The sequence below is a fragment of the Emys orbicularis genome, chromosome 2 (assembly GCF_028017835.1).
Source record: "Emys orbicularis isolate rEmyOrb1 chromosome 2, rEmyOrb1.hap1, whole genome shotgun sequence".
NCBI lineage: Eukaryota > Metazoa > Chordata > Testudines > Emydidae > Emys > Emys orbicularis.
This window is the reverse complement of record NC_088684.1, coordinates 52132902-52157621: the sequence shown is the minus strand read 5'-3', so window position 1 is coordinate 52157621 and position 24720 is coordinate 52132902. Positions and strand designations below refer to the sequence as shown.

The 24720-nt window shown below is 42.4% G+C and overlaps 2 protein-coding genes across 2 annotated transcripts; one reads left to right on the top strand and one right to left on the bottom strand.

The window, feature by feature from the left end:
- Nucleotides 1-9224: 9224 nt before the first annotated feature.
- Nucleotides 9225-12106, bottom strand: LOC135873522 (fatty acid-binding protein, adipocyte-like). The gene is made up of 4 exons (XM_065398107.1): nucleotides 12034-12106; nucleotides 10482-10654; nucleotides 10171-10272; nucleotides 9225-9275 (listed from the first exon to the last, which is right to left on the bottom strand). The coding sequence occupies exons 1-4, from the start codon at nucleotides 12104-12106 to the stop codon at nucleotides 9225-9227; spliced, it is 399 nt and encodes a 132-aa protein (XP_065254179.1).
- Nucleotides 12107-14837: 2731 nt separating this feature from the next.
- On the top strand, nucleotides 14838-16818 carry LOC135873571 (myelin P2 protein-like). The gene is made up of 4 exons (XM_065398183.1): nucleotides 14838-14910; nucleotides 15759-15931; nucleotides 16080-16181; nucleotides 16759-16818. The coding sequence occupies exons 1-4, from the start codon at nucleotides 14838-14840 to the stop codon at nucleotides 16816-16818; spliced, it is 408 nt and encodes a 135-aa protein (XP_065254255.1).
- The last annotated feature ends 7902 nt before the right edge of the window (nucleotides 16819-24720 follow it).

The following is a 24720-nucleotide window of genomic DNA, read 5'->3' as shown; positions in this document are numbered from 1 at the left end:
AAGGACGTGTTATTACCATTATGCAAGGCACTGGTGAGACCTCATGTGGCATACTGTGTGCAATTCTGGCCTCCCATGTTTAAAAAAGATGAATTCAAATGAGAACAGGTGCAGAGAAGGGCTACTTGGATGATCAGAGGAATGGAGAATCTACCTTACAAGAGGAGATTTAAGGAGCTTGACTTGTTTACCCTAACAAAGGAGATATGATTGCGGTCTACAAACACCAGAGAGGGAAAGAAATTATTTAAGTTAAGGACAATGTTGGCACAAGAACAAATGGATATAAACTGGCCATCAATAAGTTTAGGCTTGAAATTAGATGAAGGTTTTTAACCATCAGAGGAGTGAAGTTCTGGAACAGCCTTCAGGGGACTAGTGGAGACAAAAAAACCTAACTGGTTTTAAGTCTGAGCTTGATAAGTTTATGGAGGGGAATATATGAGGAGATTGCCTACAATGGCATATGGCCCATCTGTGACTGCTAATAGTAAATATCTCCACTGGGCAGAGATAGGACACTAGATGGGGAGGGCTCTGAGTTATCATGGAGAATTCTTTCCCAGCTGTCTGGCTGGTGGGTCTCACCCATATGCACACAGTCTAACTGATCACCATATTTCTGGTTGGGAAGCAATCTTCCCCCAGGTAAGATTGGCGGAGACCCTGGGTTTTGTTGTTGTTGTTGTTGTTGTTTGCCTTCCTCTGCAGTGTGGGGCATGGGTCACTTGCTGGTTTGAACTAAAGTAAATGGTGGCTTGTCTGTAACTTGAAGCCTATAAATCAAGATTTCGGGACTTCAGTAAGTCAACCAGAGATTATGGATTTATTACAGAAGTGGGTGGGCAAGGTTCTGTGGCCTGCAATGTGAAGGAGGTCAGATTATATGATCATGATGGTCCCCTCTGGCCTTAAAGTCCATGAGTCTATGAGACAGAGAAGAGCTGGAGGCAGAACACTCTGTACTTAAAGTACTGAACCACCTTTCTCTCATGAGTCACCTTCAAAATGACATGTGTATTTGATCTTTTAAACATGTATTTCCTTATTCTGCTCTGTCTTTTAACCTTCCGCTTGGAGCTCTCATCACAAACTGTGAAATGCTCTTTTCATCACACTGTTAAGAGAAAAGACAAAAAAAAAAAACCTGCTGTTTTTCCTTCCCCCATGACTAGTGGACAGGGGGAGAAGAGAGGTGGTTCATGATATAATGAATGGCAGGGATATGACCACGAGAGGCCATTAAGTGGTGATTTGAGAACCTGTTTTAGAGTTCCATTATCTAAATTGCATAACTTAGAACCTATGTATTTGCAGACGTATAAAGTTCAGCTTCTAAAAAGGACCATTCATTTTATAACTACAGTGTTGCAGTTAGCAAACACGTTTGAAAGGCAGGAGTATAGATCACTGTAGTTCAAAGAAATAACAAAAATTCTGGAACTCTGAAGTAAAAGTATTGTTGTGAGTTGGGTTAAACCTTATTGTTATGGGTTAGGTGTATCCACTGCTTTTCTTTCAGGATACATGTAAAGAAACAATTTCAGTAGCACCAAACAAAAGCACATGAAAAAGCTTGAATAGAAAATAAATGATGTGGCCCAAGGGTTTTCAAATGCTTGGACTAGGGCTTTGATTGGTGTACGTATGTTTGGGGGTGAGGGTGGCGTGGACAGAGAGAAAGAGAGCACAAGCTAGGTAGACAGACATAGCAGAAGTGCTGGTAATGAGGTCCTGACAAAAAGCTAAGAGAGAAAGCTTCTGGGGCACAGAATGCTGTCTGGAAAGGCAGATTTGAAATAGTGAGCAAAGTAGCTGCCTCCTGCTGTTTGATTCCTACTGAGTGCAGGAAACAGGACATTATATATAATCTTTGTAAATAAACAAGATTGAATCAAAGAAAATACTTGGCTCTATCATCAATTTCTCTTCCTACTGGAAACAACCAATAGGGCCCTGAACTTTGACCAGCAACTTAGGTCAAAAGGAGTAACAGCATCAACATCACTCATATTTTGCCCCTTACCTTCCCAAATGCTCCTTAGTTGGGAGGAAACTATGCTACCTGCTACTCGGAAGACATGAAATTCTTCTTTCTGAAGTATATGAATTCTGATCATATGATCTTTTTTGCATGATTATAATGTGCTCATGTTTCTGGACTATATTATGCACATTGGGTTCTCAGGCTTACACTGTAAGAATATGGAGAATATTGGGAATATAGACGGTGGGGTTGCGTCTCAGGTTGTCATGATGGAAAGAAGAAACAGTATTTATATCAGCTCAAGCTTGAGTCGGGTCCTCTATCCAATATTGAGATTCAAAATGTGGTATCCAGGAGCAATGAAAAGGGGATCATATTTGAGTGTGCAAATGATATGAAGAATGGTAGGTAACATGTTGTGGTCTCTGGGCCATACCATGAGAGCAGGGGGAGGATTGGGCCTTACATTATTAAATGCAACTGTATATGTAAAGAATCTACTTTTATTCCATCAGGTATCTCATAATATTGACAAAAGTAAGCTAGTCAAGTTAAGCTTCCATTACTACCAGTAGAGTTGGTTGGGAATGTTTTGAAAAAACATTTTTTTGTTGCAAAATGCTGATTAGTTAAACCTGAAACTTTTTCCATGAGAGGACCAGTTAGGGTTGCCACCTTTCTAATCACTGGGGATGCAGGAGACATGGGAGAACCAGGTTCAGGCCCCTGCACTACCTGATTCGGGACAGGGATTTGAAGCCAGGTCTTTTACAGCCCAGGTGACTGCCCTAACCACTAGGCTATTCGCTATTCTGAGGTAGAGCTCTCCTGTTGAAGCTGTTTTACTTTGTATAAATAATTAAATATTCATTATGGGAGAAAGAGAGACAGTCTTTTCCATTTTCTTAAGAGGAAAGCAGAGTGACCGGGGGTGTGGTGGGGTGGGGTGGGGTTGCACCTCTGATAGCTGTGAAAATTTTCAAAAGGTCTCAGTTTTATCCCACTGTGAAATTGGAATTTTTTTCAACTCACAAAACTTCATGCAGGACAGGAAACCCATTTTCTGCCCTGCTCTATGGCACAGTCCTGATCCCAGTGTTGCAGTGGCTGAGGAATATCTGAAATACAGGGGAATGAAAAGTACCAAAAGCAGAACATTTTAAAAAAAAGTATAAAAGTGCCAACATGAGAGTAAATCCACAAAATGAAGATTGATGTTAATCTTATCAGATGTTGTCCATATGACACGTTTTCCAAAGCACAGATTAATTCATTACACACATATGTTTCAAAGTATAAACAAAGGCAGCCCGCTTACCCAAGAGGTTAGGACACTTTTTCTAAGTCAGATTCTTCTGTTGTTTCACAAGGCTTCCCCATGTGAATTATACAAGGATCCTACTGTGGTGTTTAGATGCTGCATGTGATTATTAGAACTGTTGAAGTTTGTTAATACCTTGCCTGGTTGATACAACACCTACTATGGTTAGTCAACTGGAATTCTTCAGTTTTTCCATTTAATGTTCCTATCCAAAGGGTGGCACTTTTACAAGGCAATTAGTTGTTGCTGTCACTGGGAGTTGAAAGTGATCAGCAACTCATAAGATCAGGCCCTAAGGCCACGTCTACACTACCTGCCGGATCGGCGGATAGTAATCGATCTATTGGGGATCGATTTATTGCGTCTCGTCTAGATGCGATAAATCGATCCTCGAATTGACGCCCGTACTCCACCTCAGCAGGAGGAGTAAGCGGAGTCGACGGGGGAGCCGCGGCAGTCGACTTGCCGCCATGAGGACGGCCAGGTAAGTCGAACTAAGATACTTCGACTTCAGCTATGCGAATAGCGTAGCTGAAGTTGCGTATCTTAGATCGATCCCCCGCCCAGTGTAGACCAGCCCTAAGACATGCCAAGAGAGAGGATTAAGGCTTGTCTACCTGGAGTATTAGTCCGCACTAGAGGAGTGTGAATTCAAGTGTGCACTAGCATATACTGGTCCATGTGGAAACTGCAAGTCCACAAAATGTCCCCTAGTGTAGTCTCGTTTCAAACAGTATTAAGTTAATATGCACTAGGGAACGTTTACTGCACACCAGAAGGGTCCACATAGGCCAGTTAGTGCGTCACACATTATTGTGCACTAGAATTTACACCCTCTAGCATGGACTAATGCATCGTGTAGGCCCTTAGTCAGAATACAGCAGCTATACTGCAGTACCAGTAACGTTAAGAACGAAAGTGACAGAGCATTAATTATATAGACAAAAAGCCATTCTTAAGCTACTCAAACAGTGTCGACGTTGCTACCATCCATCCTTGTGCCCCTACGCAGAAACAGCAGCTCATTCAAAGGATTTATAGCCTAGAAAGAAGAATAGCAAGAAATACCAGCACCATCACAAGTGGAAATAGCATATCTTGAAGCCCAAACCTTTTCTCCTAAGCAAATTAAAAAGAGACAGGGATTCTGAGCTCAGGTGAGTGGGGGAAAGATGGTGCTACATTTCCCTTTGTCAGATTAAGATCAGAATAAAATTCATTTACCTCAGTGAATTAGTAGCAGTGAACAATAGACAGCACAGGAGCCATGAATGAACAGTCCAGGAGTAAAGTCTAGATGCAGATTCTCCTTTTCAAAGAGAATGTAATTAGAAAACTGAAAGAAAGCAAATGCGGTTACCATTTTTATAAAAGAAAGAAAGAAAGAAAGAAAGAAAGAAGATCTGGACAAATATCATCCAGTTAATTTCATTTCATTTCCTCATGGAATAATGGAGAAAATAGTAAACACAAAAAATCTTGGGTGAAACTCAGACCCCCATTGAAGTTTTGCTAGTTCAGTGGTGCCAAGATTGCACACTAGAGAATAACAGTGCCATAAGCAGCCAGAAGCATGCCTTTATTTGAAAAAATGTATTGCCATGCAAACTTGGATATTTTAATCATAGAATAACAAAAATAGTGTGTGAAAGAAATATAATGGAGGCAATATTTTAGTCAACCATTTAATACATTAGGCTTGATTCATATTTCACACCATTTTTGCACTGGTGTGAACTCTACCAACATCAATGGAATTACTTTAAATTTAAGTGAGATCAGAATGAGGCCCAATTTCTACATCAGTGTCTAATATTTTTAAGTGACTAATATTTTTGGATGCCTTGATTTTTCGGTGTCCAAAATAAAGGGGCTTTATTTTCAGAAAGTGCTGAGCATCTACATCTGAAAATCAGGCCCCTTTAAGTCACTCAAGCAGGACACCCAAAATCACTATGTTTTGAAAACTTAGGCCAAAGTGCCTAAATATTCACCATCAATTGTGTATGGGGAGTAGGGTGACCAGAGAGCAAATGTGAAAAATCAGGACAGGGGGTGGGGGGGTAATAGAAGCCTATATAAGAAAAAGACCCAAAAATCGGGACTGTCCCTATAAAATCGGGACATCTGGTCACCCTAATGGGGAGGAGCTGAAGTAGGGAATTTCAGCAGAAAACTAACCCTGGTCTTCCTTCTTTCATCCCTCAATGACTTTTGCATGATATTTAAAGTCTGAGCTGGTATCTTGTCTGACTCAAAGAAATGGGTTTAGCCATACCATAGGAAACTAGGAAGTTGGAAAAATCTAGTGGGAGATCATCAGCAGTGACAGAGATGCAATGACAATCTAAACCAAGAGCACATTCAAAAATACTGAGATTTCCTTTGAACTGGGTGAATAGTTTGAAGAAACTACCGCACGTGACATTAAAATCAAGGTAAAAAATAGTTGCTGGATATGGGTGTAAATGGGTGGCTTTTTCTCAATGTCACTTATTAAGAAATCTGCAAATGATTAATGAGGCAAATTTAATAGTTGGAGAAAATGTCCCACTGGAACTCAAAGGTGCCTCATGTACTAGGTACATAGACCATGGGACTTGCTGAGAATTAGGTGAGCTGCTTCATTTTTAAACTGAAGGACTTTGGTGGTAAATACTCATTATTTCCAACCTTGTGTCTCTTCACAATATTGTAACCTTAGAGAATGGTTCACTAGTTCAAGTGCAGAAGTGGAATGGAGAAGAGACTACAGGAAACTGGTAGATAGGGAAAAATGTGGGGGTTATTTAATTTCCCACTACCAATTTATTGGGGCACAGATCCCCAAAGGTATTTAGGTGTCTAGCTCTCATGGAAATCAATGGGAGTTAGGCACCTAAATACCTTTGAGGATCTGGACCTGAGTGCTACACAGATACAGAGAATATTGGATCACTTTCATGCAAAATTCATGTTGTATGTAGTTAGGCTTTTAGATGTAGTTTATGACAAAAAACGGGATGGGGTGGGGAAGGAACCCTGGAAAAGAAAGAAAAAGTAGATGCTGAAAGACAAAGAAATGGAGAGGCCATAATGAACTGACAGCACTAGAAGCCAATATGCTGCTATATTATGATTTATTTGCCCTAAATTGAAAAGCAATTTGAGAAGGATGAAGACTAGTCAGTTTAGAGCTTGGATCTCAGCATCCCCAAAACATGATGGTGATTGTGTTCAGGATCTCTGTTCTGGTCATTCTCTAATTGACTTCATTACTAACATTCTGCCATTGTGTGCCCTCATAGAGAAGTCAATTAGAGACTGATCATAAAAGAGACGATACAAGATACCACACCTGATACAAGAAAAGAGGCTTTGCTTGTTAATTATAAAAACTATTTACCAATCACAAATTCTACTGTGATATTTAGTACAGTATACTCATTCATCTTTCATCTCCTTGGGATATGCAATGTTCTCTCCAGCAGGGTTTGAGCATATGAGACAATGCCATCTTTCTGTACACCAGATAAACTCCAGCTAAGTTAAGAAAGTTCCATGCAGCTCTTTCTTCAAGAAAAAGGCTGTTGTACACAGGCATATTTTAAAGCAGCATCACTAATATGAATGGTTGAAATTGTTAAATTAAAACATCCAAACACACTATAGTGCCAATGTATTGGAGTTTATAATAAATGAAGTTTTAAGTGCCCTGTGTGTGTTGATAATCTAGGCCTAAATTCATGCAAAACTGCTTAGTACCCATTTTGGCATCAAAATAAGCAGCTTGATTTTCAAAAGGAGCTTAGTACATTGGATACTGAGCTGTTTGGAAAATGGGGTCCATATGTAGGGGCCTAAGGGAAGTTGAGCTCTCTTAGCCCCACCTGTAGACCCTGGGCTTTTTAGCACACCTGACCCATTGAGACCTATCTCACCTCTTGACTAAAGTATCTGCCTGCCATTCTGAGGGCACTGTGTTATAATGAATTCACCATACCTTTTTATACTTGTACACTGCTTGCCTGTATTAGTGCTCCTGCCCTGGAATGTTTTCTATTTCTAAAGGTATTCTTCCTGTTTTAGGTTTTTTGGTTTTGTTTTTTTTTGCTTCTCACCCCATGACAGATGTGATTTTCTCAGTCTAAAGAACTTCCATTTCACATTGTTTTCCATACTAAGATCCAATATTAAATTGGAGGAAGAAAGTCTTCTTGTATCAGATGATCCTATCTGTGGAGGAGTCATTCCATTCCTGTATCAACTTTCCCCTTTAGAAAATTGTAACTATTTACCTGTCTCAGGCATATTGAGAATGAGTTCTGTCAGAAGAGCTTTGAGAAGTATAGCCAGATGCACAAAGGTGTTGTCACCATTGCTGTAACCCTATGAATCAGCTGTTTTTCATTTAAGGAAGAGTGCTTCTGCCATCTGAACTGCAGTTTGATCCTGAACAATGCTGCTATCAGTGGGTGGTTAGGATTTAACTATTTTAAAGTTATTAGAAATTTAAAACTGTTTTAATGTTATACAGAAGTGCAGATTTCTTCTTCTGAAGGAGCTGCTTCACTTTAAGCTACAAGTGCTTTGGGCCTCCTCCCCCCCCTACTGCTTGAAACTGCTCCATCAACATGGCCCCCCCTCCCCCAGCAAGTCTATCTGTATCTTTTCTGCAGCATTTCCTGATTTTTACCTCCCACCAAACCAGATAACACCCCAGGGGGAGAAGGAAAGGTACACACATGATGGAATACAGCTGAGAACGTTTCTTCAGAAATTGTCAGTGGATGCCATGAATAATGTAGAGGAGAGAAAGTCAGTCACACACTCAGGCCCTGAATGTGTGGCAGGAACACATTAGGAAGAGTTGTAGCCTCCTAGCAGCAAACACTAGTAAAGTGACCTAAAATTAGTATTTTTAATTAAGTGATCCAGAAATGGAACAAGTTCATTTAAATTGATTGTAGGAGTGCTGCTTGGATTGGGACAGATTTTGCTCTCTCTACTCATGTTGTGAAGTACCTTTGTCTGCAGACAGCCCTGTAGAGATAAGGGGTCTGCACCTGAGTAAGGTACTATTTAGTGAGAGTAAGGTAGCAGAATTAGACCCATTATAAAGTCAGCAGATTGCATAATTGCAGTGTGAAAAGGTATCAGATTATTTCCCCTCATGTATGCATACAAGTCATCAGTGGATGTTTGCCACCCCCACTCCCTGGGATACAGCTAATGGATTTAAGCATTGGTCAGTATACCAGCCCATAAGTAGGTAGATAAAGAAGCCACCTATCAGGGCAAGTTAAAGCCTCTACAATGATTTGTGTAGTGCCTTTTTTTGACCAGGAAAAATTAAACCTCAAAAGACTGTGTTGAAGTGAGACTTAGCTCTATCATGATCCTCTTAAGTTAACTGCTTTTTAAAGAAAGGCAGTTTATTTCAATCCCTATTATAGGGATTGAACGAGATAAAGACAGGAGCACATGATCTTCACTTGTTTTGGATCTAGAGGATAATTGTGTTATAGGAACAGGGGCTAGAGTAAATTAGGCCTGGAGGGTGAACATTGTTAAGCACCTATCCCTAAGTAGGGCTTCCTAAGTGGTGAATGTCTTGATCTTTGTTAAGGTTATGTGTACCTACTCTTGCCATAGTAATGAAGGGAGTCAGAAGTTAGTGCACACCCTGGTCCCAGTTTGTGCAGACCCACCATCCATTAGCTAGTGCTATGTTGTACAAATTCCAACACCATTCCTAGACAGATGAACATTTTATTGAATAACCACAAGAGTTCAGATTGGCTATAACACTGCTTTGGCATAAAGTCTGTAAACAGTCTGGTTTGGTCACAAAGCAGACTTGTGGAGCTTCACTCCTGGAACTGAGCTGGTTCTCCACAAGTTAGATCCCCAGACCATTGTGGAGATCGGGTTTCTTCATGCAGTCTCATAGACTCTAGTGCAGGTAACATTGTTCATGGTACATTCCTAGAAGGACAGATTGTTGAACAAATGCATGTTAGGCAGCATGTCAAGCACTCACTTTTTTACCAATAGCAAGCTTTAGATAACACTTCCACACCTCCCTTCAAGCAAGTTGAAAGGGAACAACTCAGGCTGAGAGCTTCATGCTTTTATTCAGAACTCCCTGTACCTAAGGGGCACATAGGCCTCTCAATCACTGTTTGGTCTCAGCTGGAGGCCAACCTGACAGGAGTACTTTTTTAATATCCAAGACAGCATGGGGAGGGAGCACAGGCACCCTTTACTTACTTAGCATAGGAGCTGCCCATATATGTTCTCTGCAACATCCTGGGTTGAGTTGCTGCAAAAATTCTCTTCCAGCACCCAGGCAATGAGAAGAGCAGGAAGAAATATGGCAGTGACAGATCACTGCATCATTGTGGTATGTTGACTGACAAGCAATGAGGCAAGCTTGCCAGTCAATGTGTTAAACTATCATGCTGTGATAGTGGCTCTGTGGGGAGTATTTGGATATTATAAAAGCTGGAATGGCTATTTACTACAACTGGTCAAGACATAGGTTTTCATGGAAGTTTTGTCCCTTTTAATGAGAATTTGAGTTTTGGACTTTCACCCACTCATTGCTACACAGCTTTATATGCACATTTTTCTCCACCTCAGTTTGGGATAGGCAGAGGGAAGGGTAAAAAGAATGCATATGCCTTGAAGACTTCTCCAGATCTTCCATCTTTAACACTCCTGAATTTTAATGTGCAAGTCTCTCACTAGTTTGGAAGTTACATCCCCACCCCCAGTCTATCATAATTCACATCCTACATTTTTCCATCCCACCACCTCATTAGAAGCCAATATAGAACACATGTTGCATTCAGTGATTAAATATCAGGCATTAACTCACCACTATCAGCTTCCCATCCACCAATTTTCTTATTAATGTGGTCTCTTTTCCATCCCATTTCTGCACCTGAATCAGTGAGCCATTGTCTAGTGTTATGATGCTCTGCAGAGACAAGGAAACGAAGTGTTGCTATTTAGTCTGTGTCCTGCAGACTAAAGGAGATTTGTACACAAGTCCAACATTAACTGACTGGGTGTCTGTGGTTCTGCAGAACACTTGTGGCACTTTTTCATGTTAGACATGCTAACTTCAAGGGCAATTTTGAAATCCCTTCCCTCCCACAACCCCAGCTGATTTTAAGGAAGACTCACCTTAACTTTCCTGTCATCTGCTGTGGTCTCCTCAAACTCCTCACCCAGCTTGAAAGAGATCTCTGTATTTTTGAAGGTACTCTCTGTTTTGATGGTTATCACATCTCCATTGGTGCTTATGATTACATTGGGCTTGGCCATACCAGCCATTTTCCTAGTAGCAAAGCCCACACCTGTAGATCAGACAGGAGACTATATTAGATAGTCTATTCACTTCCAGAACACCCTCTTACCTAGTGTTGTTGCTTTCAACTAAGGGAAGGCAGGGGATCAGGGATTTAAAATGTTTATGACTTGTTTCCACAAGAATCTGCTCTTGCTCTTTAGGTTTTAGTAATCCTGCATTTCAAGGCTGCCTGAAGCTTCTGATAAAAGCCATTCCAAGCCCAGTCCAGGGAATATGAAGTCAGGATATTTTTTGTACAGCCACTATTCTGAAGTGCAATGCAAATTAAATCCTTTTAGTGAATTAAACTCCAAGGGCATATGCAGCTGAATGTTTAAGAGCCCAGAGAATCCTGGTGAGTCAATTTCACCAAGTTATGCAACCTTTTACCTCCAAAGAGCATAAACATTTTTAGAGTGATTTAGATCCCCCCTGCTTTCCCCAAACCACTCCCCCAAAACACTGTTTGCTACAGAACTAGTAGCAGTTGAAAAGTGACTAAAAGGAAAATTTTAGGAAAGAAGCTGGCAACACTAGTGCTCTCCATAAGATTCAAGTCTCGTTAAGAAAAACAGGACTTAGAAGTCTGTTTGAGAATTTTGCTTCTAGTCTCTAAATGAAAGGCTTGTTAGATTACAGTACTAACTCAGAATAAGCTAGTCAGAGTCCCCAGTCAGTCTATGGGAAAGATAAGACCCTTTTAAACCAACTTCAACTTAAAACTAGGAGTTTTTAGAGAAGCATATTACCCAATCAAGACTTCTCCAGGTATCTAGTCAGGAGTCCATGCAATTCCCTAATTTAAAAGCACACTAGCCAGCTAGCAGCAACTACTTCCAGTCCCTAACAAATCCCAGTTCCAATGAACCACAAATTCTAGTACTCCAATATCAACATAAGATTGTACTTCAATGAAACAGTTACTTAGACAGAAATCCAGATTAGACAGGCGTTTAATTACTGACCTTATTATAGTCTCAGCTTTCTACTGCTTTGTGTTTCCAAGGCACAAAGGCACTGAGCATGTCAATGGATTTTTCTACCCCAGACAATAGCACTACTGAATTATTTCTACTAGAAATTAATTATGCATTATTCAATTAACAGGATACCACTCCCTCCAGTCCAATTCCTTCTACATTAAGAAGCCTGACCACACTAAACCAAGCAACTAGCTTCCCTAAGAACTCTGCAGTTTAAGATTGTCTGGCTAAGACAGTTTATCAGCCAAGAAAAAAAAAAAAAAAAAAGCCCTTCATGAATAGTACAGGGAAGTTCCCAAAGCCAGGAAGAAGAAAAAATCTGGATTAAAATGCAAATTCAGTAATCTTTCCCTATGCAGACACAGATATATAACTAGAAGTAACCCCACATAGCATTCCTTACCCAGTTCTCTCATATAGTCCTCAAAGTTTTCACTGGAAATGAGTTTCCAGGTGCCCACAAATAGATCACACATTATGTGAAGCTTATTAAACAGGCTTCTGCAGGAATCAGGCAACAGTTCTCAGTATCAGACAGGAAGGTGGTATGAATTCTATAAGACCACATAGCCTCTTTAAAAAGGAGCCTTGACCATGTGACCCTCTGGGATGACGAATGGTGAGAGAGAATATCAGGAACTCCAATTATGAGCATTTCTCTTTTTTGCCTTCTTAGTAGGTCATAGTGTTGTTATTCCTTTATCCTCACTGGCACATGGATCACTGTGTCCTTAGCACTTAATGGTCTTTAGCATTCAAAAATACTTTGCATTAAAGAAAAATATTTAAAAAGCATTTTGTTCAGGAAGAAAAGTCTGCAGCATTAGGCCCCGATCAGTGGGACAACTCACAGTGCTTAATAAAGTTAAGCACATGTGTAAATTTTTGCAGGATTGGAGTTTGACTCAGCTTCTGTTCAGCTGACATTTCTTGCACCTGCTTAGACCTTGCTATGACCCCAGGAACTGATTTTTGCCCTTTTCCTGCAACTGAATGTGCATGAGTGGCTCTCTCTGTCCACGTGGAACCCTGTTGTTAGTTGCAGGATCTGGGTCATAGTTTATCCTAATCCCATTAGGGTTGCGCATCTATTAAAATATATTGTATTGTTCCTATCCACGGAATTCTATTGCTATTTGTTAAGTGCCAATGGTGTGCTTAGTGCAGAATGGGACAGGAAAGGAGACAATGTTCCTGCTCTTAGAAACTTGTGCCCAGATCCCCAAAGGTATTTAGGCACCTGACGTTCATTGAAATCAATGGGCGATAGGTGCCTAAATACCTTTGATGATCTGGGCCTTACAATCTAAACAGATGGACAGCAAAAACACTGGTAGAGCCATGGGAAGGTTTGATTATAGAAATTTATGCTCCCTACTTCTTGTTGCATTTCTCCCCTCTTTATTAAACAAATATAGTTAGAGTAATAGATTTTGAGACCAGAAGGGAGCATTATGATCATCTGACCTCCTGCAGAACACAAGCAATAGATTTCACACACAACACACCAGAACACATCCAGCACTTCTAGGCTTCATGTTAGAAGTGAGTTTTGAGGAGAGGGACCTCACTGAGGAGATTCCTATTAAAGCTGGACCTCTCTGAGCAAACCAGGCAACAGATCTTTTTTCTGTCAAGGTTCAGGTAGCAGAAAGTGTGGTATGCTTGGGCAGGGAGGAGATTTCAGGTCAGTTAAACTGGTAAATTTCTGAAGCTCTACTGGAGTATCTAAGAGGGTTCTCCAATGAAGTGCCTGCTCTTTGTTGGTTTAAGCGCTCATTCTGTAAGGGGGCTTCAGGGAAATCCATGTGTCTGATTAGATGTTCCTTCCAGCTGCATTACATGCACAGGCTGCACTCTTCTCAACATGTGCCTTGCAACACATGCCGAGGGTCAATTACTGCACATCTCTCTTAGCTGGGCTTCCAGCAAGTCTTCATTAGTTATAGCTTGTAAAGACTGAGCATTGTTGTGATGATCACAATCACTAGCAATCTTAAATGGGCTATCTATAAGGTAACAGATTGATTTTAAGGTGGTCTTGTTAGTTTTTAAAGTCATGGAAGGGGCTTGGTGATATTTGAGACCTAACTCCCCGCCCCCCATGCACTCTCCCATTGGCATGTATCTGTGTTCTGGCACCACCTACTTTTAGAAGTTTCACTATTGTGATTTATATCAGGGAAAGTGTGGTCTAGTGATTGGAGCACTAGAGTGGGACCCAGAGAAGACTTGGATTCTATTCTTAGCTCTTGGCACTCACCTGCTGTGTAATCTTGGACAAGTCACTGTGCCTTTGTTTCCCCTCCGACCCTTTGCCTTGTGTATTTAGATTGTCAGCTATTTGGGGCACAGACTATCTCGTTATGTGTTTGTACAACACCTAGCACAATGGGGCCCTGATCTCGATTGGGCCTCTAGGCACTATGTCTAAACACAAATAATAACTAATATTAGTATTAGAAGGCAACTGAGCTTTTACCATAGTGGCCAATGCACCATTTGCTCGACCCTCTTTCTAACTACCTTTGAAGTTCCAGTGCCAAAAAGCAGCCCTTAAGGCAGTGGTGTCAGCTCCTGCCAGTGGGAACATTCCGCTGGTGTAGAGCCATTGTAGAAGTTTAAGTTGGGCATCTGGGCCCAAGCAGGGGTGCTGGAACAATTTTTACAGTGGGGGTGCTGAGAGCCATTGAACCAAACTGTAAACCCTGTATGTGATGGAAACCACTTCAAGCCAGGGGGTGCTGCCGCACCCCCAGGACCTCTAGTTCCAGCACCTATGGGCCCAAGTGCTTTATGAATAACATTATTAATGGAATATTATTAGGAGTTTTTTGAAACAATTAACTTCTTGAGCCTTCACACATCCCTTTAAGACTGTGCTGCTCTTGTCTTGGAATGGTGATTTTCTTATTTTGTTTTTTTATTTCTGGAAAAGCTATGTTTCAAATTGGGGCTACAATTGTGATTTTTTTAATCCTTTGCTGTATTTACTGACTGTGGATTTGTGCTAAAAGAAATCAAACTAAAATTCTATTGACTGGAGTCCATGATATCTTTCCTGATTGGTCGTCTCAGAATGTCACATGTTCAGATCAGCTTTAAAAACAGACTTTCAGGGCTTATATAGCTTATGCTCTTTGCTTGGCTCTCTCTTTGAGAACTGCTGTTGTTTTCTTGAGTGTGTCTATCCAGTAAATCCTCACAATGTGTGACCTGTTCCTGGGAACGTGGAAACTCAGCTCTAGTGAAAAATTTGATGACTACATGAAAGAGCTGGGTGAGTAATGTTGTAATGTGTGGGATTTAGAAAGGATATGCTCTAGTTGAACTCTGCTCCTACATTTCTTCTCTCTGGCCCTGGGGATTCTCCACTTTGCAGCTTCCTAGTGCTCATTTTTTCAGAAGGGAAATGAGGTGTTTATTTTGAGACCTGTAAGCTGACAAGGGGAAGTGGCTCTCTGATGTGAACTGTTCTCATAAATGCTGCCCCTAGGGCTGCTCTTAATGGAAGACTGGGTATGTCTTGGGGGGGTGGGGGGGTGAGTGGACTACTGAAAAGAGAGAATAGCAGGGGTGAGGTAACTAAACATTATGAAACTTGAATTCTAGGTAACATGGGGCCTAGGCCTCCACTGCATTGCATTTCATGTAGTCACTTGCACCTGTGCAAAGTGACTACCAAATGCTACCTTTCTTAACTGGTCTTTCTTTGTCACTTTGCATGAATGACTCAAAGTGCAAATCAGTGAAGAACTAGGCCTATAGCATTGTTTCAACAAAGCTTTGTTCACCTTGTAAGTGAACTGGAATATCTTGCTGACTCTTATAGATGCTACCTCAACAAGGAAATTGATGTGCCTTTCTGTAATTTAACGCAAACTGTACATGAGAGGACTTTTCTGTGAGACCTGATACACTGCTTGTAACACTGATGTTCTTTCTTAGTAAGACTACTATATACATTTTACTTCACCTCAGTTGAACTAAAGGGTCTAAACACTATGGTAACAAACTGCTGGTACAGAGAGCACAGTAAACTAGTCCTACTCTTATTCCTTTAACTCTTATCCCATGACCTTAATGTTTATCTCTAAGTATCTGAGACATCTTGTGTGTAACTTGCAGGTGTGAGTTTAGCCACCAGGAAACTGGGCAGCCTAACCAAACCCATTGTGACTATCAGCCTTGATGGGGATGTGCTAACAATCCAAACCAAGAGCACTTTCAAAAGTACTGAGGTCTCCTTCAAGCTTGGGGAGGAGTTTGAGGAAACTACAGCAGATGACAGAAAAACAAAGGTGAGGGCTAAACAATGGGGGCAAAGTGACAAGCCTTATAGATGCAAAACCCCAATCTTTCCTAACCCCCTGCAAACTGAATCACTTCTAACCTGCAGGACAGTGGGCTAAACACTTTATGTGAAGTTTGTTTTTGTTTTTTTGGTAGAGTATTGTAACCTTAGATGATGGCTCACTGACTCAGGTGCAGAAGTGGAATGGCAAGGAGACCACAATAAAGAGAAGATTAGTGGATGGGAAGATGGTGGTGGTGAGTTCATTCCTGCTATTTGATCACTGAAAGTAGTAGTATCTCAACAGTAAATGCTCTACAAGTTGAACTGTAGCGAAGATGACCAAGTAACTTTTTTTTTTTTTTTTTTTTTTTTTTTTTTTTTAAACCTGGAGGAAAATCTTAGAGGCAAAGAACACTACCTTATGTCAGCACTTCATTGTTGCTTCTCTAAGCCCTGGTCTACACTGCGGGGGGATCGATCTAAGTTAAGCAACTTCAGCTACGTGAATAACGTAGCTGAAGTCAACGTACTTAGACCTACTCATCGTGGTGTCTTCACCGCAGTGAGTTGACTGCTGCTGCTCCCCCGTCGACTCTGCCTGTGCCTCGCGTGGCAGTGGAGTACAGTAGTTGACAGAGTGCTGGGGGGAGGGGGGGAATTTATCGCGTCTAGTCTAGATGCGATAAATCAATCCCCGCTGGATTGATCGCTGCCAATCCGGCGGGTAGTGAAGACATACCCATAGTGTTCTCTGAAAACTACATGTGATAGTATTTGTTGAACTGCATATGGAAGCATTTTAGAATCATACTGTAACTTCCCCCCCTTTAGGAATGTACCATGAACAATGTCACATGCATCAGAATATATGAGAAAGCAAGAGGACATTAATCCCCGCCCACTGGACTAGAAACTCACTGAGATGGCTCTTGACAAGAAAGTTCCAGTTATAAGCTTCTGTGTTCAACTCAAATGTGTACAGGCTTGTCTCAGAGAAACCATGTACTTGTGTAACATATTAAACAAACAGGCTTTCAAACACTGAATATTGGAGTCCATATTCTTTGTTAGCTTGTAACTACTCATGGAGATTTGACTTTCAGAATTGTAAAAATGGAGAGGAGATGAGATGAAGGTGTCGAGTCTGCCTTCTCCAGCCTACTCTGTCCTCCTTCATCCTTGTAGAATAATAGTGTTTCCAAGTTGCTTGTCTATTCTAGGCTTAAAATTCCACTAATTCTTTCTAATCTAGTCCAATAGATCTAACTTAATGAAAGTCCACTTCTAGAAAGCTTTTCTATAAATGTAGGCTGGGATTTTGGAAGGTGTATGAAGGCATAAGTGCCTAACTCCCTTGAGGTTCGTGAATATTCCATCCTAATATTATAGGAAAGCTATGTCCCCTTGATCTACCCTAAACCATGAACATCTCCCCACTGTATCTCCTTCTCTAACTCTCTATATTAGAGATTAAACAAATTTAATGTGGATCCTCACATGATGGGACAGGGTGCAACCTTCCCCCCCCCCCCTCTCTATTCTGTATGCTGGTTTTCCACTATTACCACTGATCAGTTCATAGGATGGGTTACATTGCTCATAATACACAAACCAATAATTCACACCAAACTCTCCTATTTTAATGCATGAATGGGCTGGATGCCATTATAGCTGGTCAGAAGAAATGCAATGTACAACAAAATATACAATGCTATATTTCCTGTCTATTTTTCCTCACCTGAAAATACCAACTGATGAAGGCAGCTGCTTTTCTCATTCACTCATGTTAAAGAAATGAATGATATTGATGCAAAGGAGGAAAAGTACTTTTGGTCTCCTTCTGAAGCAGCAGGGATGGCCATGACTAGAGATGGCATATGGGAAGGGGTGGGCCAGGGTGCTGGGATGGCAGCAAGCATTTTCTCTCTGATCACCAGATGTGGGGTTTGGACGGAATTTCCCCCTAGGTCAGATTGGCAGTGACCTTGAGGGTGGTGTGTATGTGGGTGGGTCTCTTGCTAAGATTATTTGGGTATATCTCACTTAATCATTTCCCTGCTGTTGTGGGGGCGATGGGCAGTGGTGCACCTCAGTTCCTCCTATTTTCTGCCTGTGGAATAGAATAGTCTAGTCTCCTATGGGCTGTAATACTTAGCTCTAATTTCAGTTGTTGGATCTAGTGTGAGTCTGCTGGCCTGGGCTATACAAGAGATCAGACTAGATGAGCCAGTGGTCCCTTCTAGCCTTGAATGCTATTGCTCAATCTGAAAGTGTAATCCACAGTGAAATCAAACCTTAGCAGAGCATTCACAGCCAGCTTTGCTTTGAGGATAAATCTGACAGCACAAATGACATCCTAAGGGAGATTAAGCACAGTAGTTCTTTCTGTTACCTTGCACCTGGATTAGTCACTTACACATGTGTTTACAATGAAGCCACTCTGATCTGCTAGCATTTTATACTCCCTCTGTAATGTAGAGGAGAGAATTGACCTGTCTCTGGGATGCAGTAGTGTGCACTATAGCTTCTCTTGTATGAACCAGTCCTTGAAGGAAGAACATGGGTTTGTGCCAGTCTAGTCATTCACTTTACATAAGACAATTAAGAAGCTGCAGCATGGGGGCATCTTCTTACATTCCCATTACTAGAAAAGCAACAAACAATTCTACTGCCATAAGTAAACAGATAAAAAGGGGAGAAAATAACATTAATCCCTAGTCTTTACATCAATACATTTAGGCCCTAAGAGGAGGATGGATCCAATTTTTAACTTTTTATGCACTTCCCCTAGGGAACCTACCATTTTATCTTCCCAATTCCTCCTGGGGTTGGGAATGCCTCTTCTTTCCACCAGTCTGTGCTTAGCACAGTAGACTTGCTTTCTGGGTCCTGATGACTTTTGTTTGCAGAAGTCAGCATCCAAGCCCTACCAGCAACATGTTCATCTCAAGTAAGGTGCACCCTTGCAGAAGCTATCTAATAACTTTACCATCCAGGCACCCTGGAGATAGGCTTGCAGAACCTGCAAAGTCATCAGCCCAAGAAGACCAAGGTTAGGGCAGCTTGGAATGTGCTGATTCAGCTGATCTCAGGGGCTGTCTTCACTGTCATCAGAGTCTAAAGGTGTCTTCCTGCCAGTGGAAAAAGGGGGGATATTACACGTGCTTGAGCTCCAGGGGGTAAATCTTGCCTACTGTCTGTATGGTTCAAAGTGCAGAAAGCAGCATCAGCTTAGTTAAAAAGCCAGGCACACAGCTGCCAGCATCAGAAAAACTCTGCCCAGTTGGCACTTCAGGGAGTGTCATAGCATGAAGGAAAAGACAGGATGAGGCTCATGTTATACAGGGTTGAAGATGACAGTGGTGGGCTATATAGAGGAGACTAAAATGAGTCATCAAAAGAATCATTTTGGGGAGGTGATAAGAAAGACAGCAGAGGGTGGAGGTGTCTTGGGAAAAACAAAGCCCCAATTCCATCCGGGAAGCCTGAACTCTTGGAAGGAGAAGGCAGGCATTTTGGAGCACATACAAACAGACTGGAAGGACAAGCTGTGGTGGCAGACAATGGTGTGAATTTCTTCTCAACTGAGAACTGCAGATACAAAGGTTCATGAAGCAAGTTATCTACTCCAGCTTGGCTTGTCCAAGCCCACACCCAGACATGCTAAGTTTAAAGGCTGTACTTTAAGGTGTTTTTTCTATTGCTTAAACAAACAGTATTTTGTATGAATGCCATGATGGGGCCTGAGTCTGCCACCCTGACTCCTCATGTAGTTCATTGATTGCGAAGAGTAAGGAACAAGATACCACTGTGAAGGAGTAAGGGCAGCAGAATCTAGCTCATAATTTTGGATTTGACTGCTGACTTCGGTTACAAGTGCTAATTGAATCTAGGCCCAAAAATAATCTCTACCCTGGGAGAAAAAAAATAGATAATAAATGGGTAGCACTGGTTCCAAGGAACCCAACATCAAAAAGGAGGATACAATATCCAGACCACAGACAGCAAGCTGGGGCAGGGGTCATCTGTGCCAGCATAGAGTGATCCCTCAGAGTGCTAGAACACAAGGTATGTCTTTACGACACAGGTAACCTGGACTCTTACCTGGTTTTTATCTTAACTCCCCTATTGTCCACACTAAACAATCTCTGACCCAGGAAGTGCTTTAAACCCAGTCTAGCTTACCTGGCTGGGGCTATAGATTAGAACCCAGAATCCCTGGGCTGGAAATCACCCACTTTACAATGGGGATGCAGACTAAATCACGTGTGTGCTGACAGTCCTCCACTGCCGTAATTTCTGATGCACCAGATTTGGTTCATTGAGTGCCAGTCCCACATTTTTCTTGTTTCCAGGCATTATCTTAACACAGTCTCTGAATTATATCAGTAGGCCTTTTTGTGTGTTCTAATTTAGTCTTTTCTTTTGCACCTTTACCCATCTACATTTGTTGTCATAGGTTATTGTGACAATTTATGAACTTTCACTCACTTTTCACAGTTGAGCTCACAATTAGGATAAATGTGTAGGCCCAATTATCACAACGTAATCCCTTTCTTTTATGAACGTATTCCACCTAGGATTGGACGTTTGTTCATAGTCACAATTGCAAACAAAGAGAGATCTTCATACGGCTAGAAAATGTGCTTGGGAGGCTGAAGTCCTGGATTCTATTCCCAGCTCTGCGTGGATTTCTTCTGCAACTTTATTATCCTGGGGTGGCGTTCACTTTCTTACAACCAGTCTTCGAGCTGTTTACTGCCAATGCCTTAGATTTTGGTTTTCTGATCAAAGCAAAACTAGTGAAATGCTGGTGATTGGAGCCTCTGACATAGTCTTTCTCGTTGGTCCCCCTGGTGTATCACACGTTCATGGCATCTTCAAAAAGAAACAGTTGAGAGTTTCATAATTCACTGCAACTGTTTGTCACTGCTATGTGCTCTCAAACATATGTGACGTATTTCTAGGGACCTGGAAACTTGTCTCCAGTGAAAACGTTGAGGGTTATATGAAAGCACTGGGTAAGAAATGTGTGAGAGTTCAATGTCTCTCACTTTCTTTTTAAAAGTTAATGTTGGTTTTAAGGTCGGCCCTTGGCTGTAATGAAAATTAACAACCTCTTGCTGCCTCTGGGACTCTCTGCTCTGCAGCTCATTAGTGAGGAGGAATGAAGCTTTATTCCTGTTGACTAGAAATAGGGGTTTTAGGATAACTGGTTAAAACATTTTTGGAAGCAAATACCTCAGGGTGGGATTTTAGAATCACAGTGGGACTATCTGAACCTTCTTGTCTCTTTCAGTTCTCACAACTATCTGTGGAAGGGGCTGGTGGGAATTCATTCTTGGGGGGGGGGGGGGAGGGTTGGTGCTTCAGAAAAGACTTCATCTGAGCATGAAAAATGGTCACTAAAACCTGTTTTTCTTAATTATGAAACAGCTAAAAACCTGAAGACCTAAATTCCAGAAACTGGTAACACTAAAGCAGAAGTATGGCTTCTCCTGGAAATTTATCTTGGCCTTATGGGCCTCAAATGATCTCTCTGGGGTTGTTACTAGGACTGATGAGTTGGTGATGCATGGCTTGAGTCGGGAGATGGGGCCCTTGCTGGAAAGAAAGGGGAAGGAGGATGAGGGGGTTCAGTAAGAGAGAAGCTAACCTTGGTTTGGCTTTAAATCTGCAAAACTTAACTGGCCATGGCTTGGTTTTGCAAAATGGGTGGTGACTAGTCAGTCCCCATCTTCTCCAAACCACCAAAATCTAAGGGAGGGAGCAGGTAGGAGCTTGCCTAAATAGTTCAAAGCTGGGCTAGATGGGAAACTTCTTCTGTGCCTTGTAGGAAAACACTAAAGCAAGGAACTGGTTTAACACATTGTAAGTTAGCACCATTGCCTGCGGCTTTCTGCTCTTGTGGGATAGCTCAGTGTGTGGGGGGAACAGCTTGCAAATAGTCACAGGGGCTGCATCACAGCTATTGATTTGAACGAACAACCTCAAATAGCTGTGTGGGAAGGAAAGCAGTCCTGTTGAGTGAATGCTAACGTTGGGGACTGACAAGCACTAGATAGCTCTGTTTATTCAATATTCTGTAATCAAGTTGGAAAGTAGAAATGCAGAGTCTTTAACATTTCATCCACTGTTATTCATCAGGTCAGTTTTTAACTTTCCTGTAGGACACTCTTTACCTCCAGGGTTTTGCACCACTATCCATCATTGTAGTACCTGAGGGATTGCACAAAATCAGGAAGAAACAGTCTCCTGATAATTCCCTTTCTGAGCTATATGGTAAAGTCTTTCCAGAGTTTCAATTTTGGAGAAACAAAAAGGCAAATCTGTAGCAACTTGCTACAAATCACACGTGTGGTGTTTAGTAAGCACTAAGAGGGTGGGTTGTTTGGAATGAAGGCCTAGCTACCCGGCCTGCATCAGACTTTCCACAGTTATTCTTGAAAAGGAAACCTGCAACAAAGCCTCATTTCCTCACCTATTTAATTAAACTCCAGGAAAAGCTAGTGAGGCAGCTGTAGAGTATATTCCTCCTAGCTAGGCAGAAGGAACCATCCCATTGCACTACATCCCAGAGGCCAATTCTTGAACTACCTAAACAAATGTGATATTTAAATCTCCTGCATACTGGCTTCTTATCTAAATCTTCAGTTAATTTGCTGGGTACAGGAGCCAGATCACAAGTTTAAGGCCCAGTCCCCCTTGAGTAAGATTGTGTTTAGTCCTAGTTCTTTAATGGTTACTGAATCGCTGCTGGTAAGGCATGAGGTAACAACAAGGACTCAACTCATCAGTATACTCCTCTATTTTCCATAATTTGAGGGTAAAGGCACTGGTAACTCACATTTAGATTAATATGAATTCTCCACTGTTTGAGAAAAGTACCACCCTAAACCTCTACCCCAATAGCCAGTAAGGGTTGACGAAAGCCACAATAGAAACGATGCTTCCAAAAGATCTTTCTTCAAAAAGACAAACTAAAAAAAAACTGTCAAAGCAGTGGCTTCTGTGTTTAATTAAGTCTGAGGGGAATTAGGCATCATGAAGAGGTGGGGGCGAGGGAATAGAAAGACATTTTGAGGTTTAGTACAAAGTAAGGAGATAATAGTTTCTTTCTCTATTTCTGTGCTCAAAGTGGCCCACTTCCCCACTCCTTCTCTCCTGACATAGGCCATGGAGAAGGCCACTCCTTGGTGGGAGTAAGGCTATTGGAAAGTGGGCTGCTATCACTTATTTATGGTAGTGCTCAATGTGCTTACCAGTCATCCCTGAAAATGGCTCTGCCCTACGGAGCTCCCTATCTAAGGGAAGGTCTACACTTACCGTTGTATCGGCGCAGCTGCACCACTGTAGCACTTTAATGAAGATGCTCTAAGCGAACAGGTGAGAACTGTCCCGTTGGTGCAGTTAATCCGCCTCCCTGAGAGGTGGTAGCTTCTCCCGCCGACATAGTGCTGTTTTTAGATCAGTGATCGCTCATGGGGGTGGATTATTCACACCCTTGAGTGACGTAGCTATAGCAAAGTAATTCTGTAGTGTAGACCAGGGCTAAGGGTGACCAGGGAGGGTAAGCGGATCAAAGTGGTAATTGCCCACCTCTGGGGAGAATGTGGCTATCTAGATTTGCTGTTAACAGCACAAAACACTGTTAAACTGGATTCTTTGGGGCAGCTTCAGGTGCAAATGTCCTAGTCTTATCGTGTGCTAGGGATGTGCCTCTTGAATTGTGGTCTCCATGTAATTTGTTTGCTGGAGCTGTAAAAGACTCACTGGTAACATCTCCTGTATTTCATAACCCATTCCAGAATGCTCGCAGTAGCAGAGGTGAATCTCTGATGTGGTTAACCAAAGAGGATTTCAATTTACTGTGTAACCCATAATTGACTTTATTTCCCCCCCCAAATAACTAAAACATTCTAAAAACGTGCCTTAGACTATGCTTTAATAGGAGATGGGCAGGGTTTTCTGGGTTGTTGAGCATAACAAAAAGAGCAGAGTTGTTGCTAGGACAGGGGTGGGCAAACTACGGCCTGCGGGCCACATGCGGCCCACGCGACCATCCTGCCTGGCCCCCGAGCTCCTGGCCTGGGAGTCTAGCCCCGGCCCCTCCCCCGCTGTTTCCCCTCCCCCTCCTCTGCAGCCTCAGCTCGCTCGCTCCGCCGCCGGCGCAATGCTCTGGGCGGTGGGGCTGTGAGCTCCTGGGGCAGCGCAGCTGCAGAGCCCGGCCTGACCCGGTGCTCTGTGCTGCACAGTAGCGGTGGCGGCGTGGCTGTAGCGCTGCCAGCCACCAGTGCTCCAGGCAGCGCGGTAAGGGGGCAAGGAGCAGGGAGGTGGTTGGATAGAGGGCAGGGGAGTTCGGGGTGGTGGTCGGGGGGGGGGGAAACGGGGTTGAATGGGGGCAGGGGTCCCGGGGGCAGTCAGGAAGGAGGGGGGGGTTGGATGGGGCGGCAGGGATCTGGGGGCAGTCAGGGGACAGAGAGCGGGAGTGTGTGGATGGGGCAGGGGTCCCAGAGGGGCCGTCAGGGAACGGGGGGGTTGGATAGGGCAGGAGTCCCGGGGGGGGGGCAGATCCACGACCCCCTCTCCTAACCGGCCCTCCATACAATTTACGAAACCCGATGCGGCCCTCAGGCCAAAAAGTTTGCCCGCCTCTGTGCTACGAGGTAGTTAGAACCATCATTTCTCTAATGTGGACTCTGTGTGTGTTCCTCTCTTTACTATCTTCTCTGTGTAACACAATTATACAAATACAAAATTGTTTGTTAGCTACTTAAGTTATGAATAGTTCTA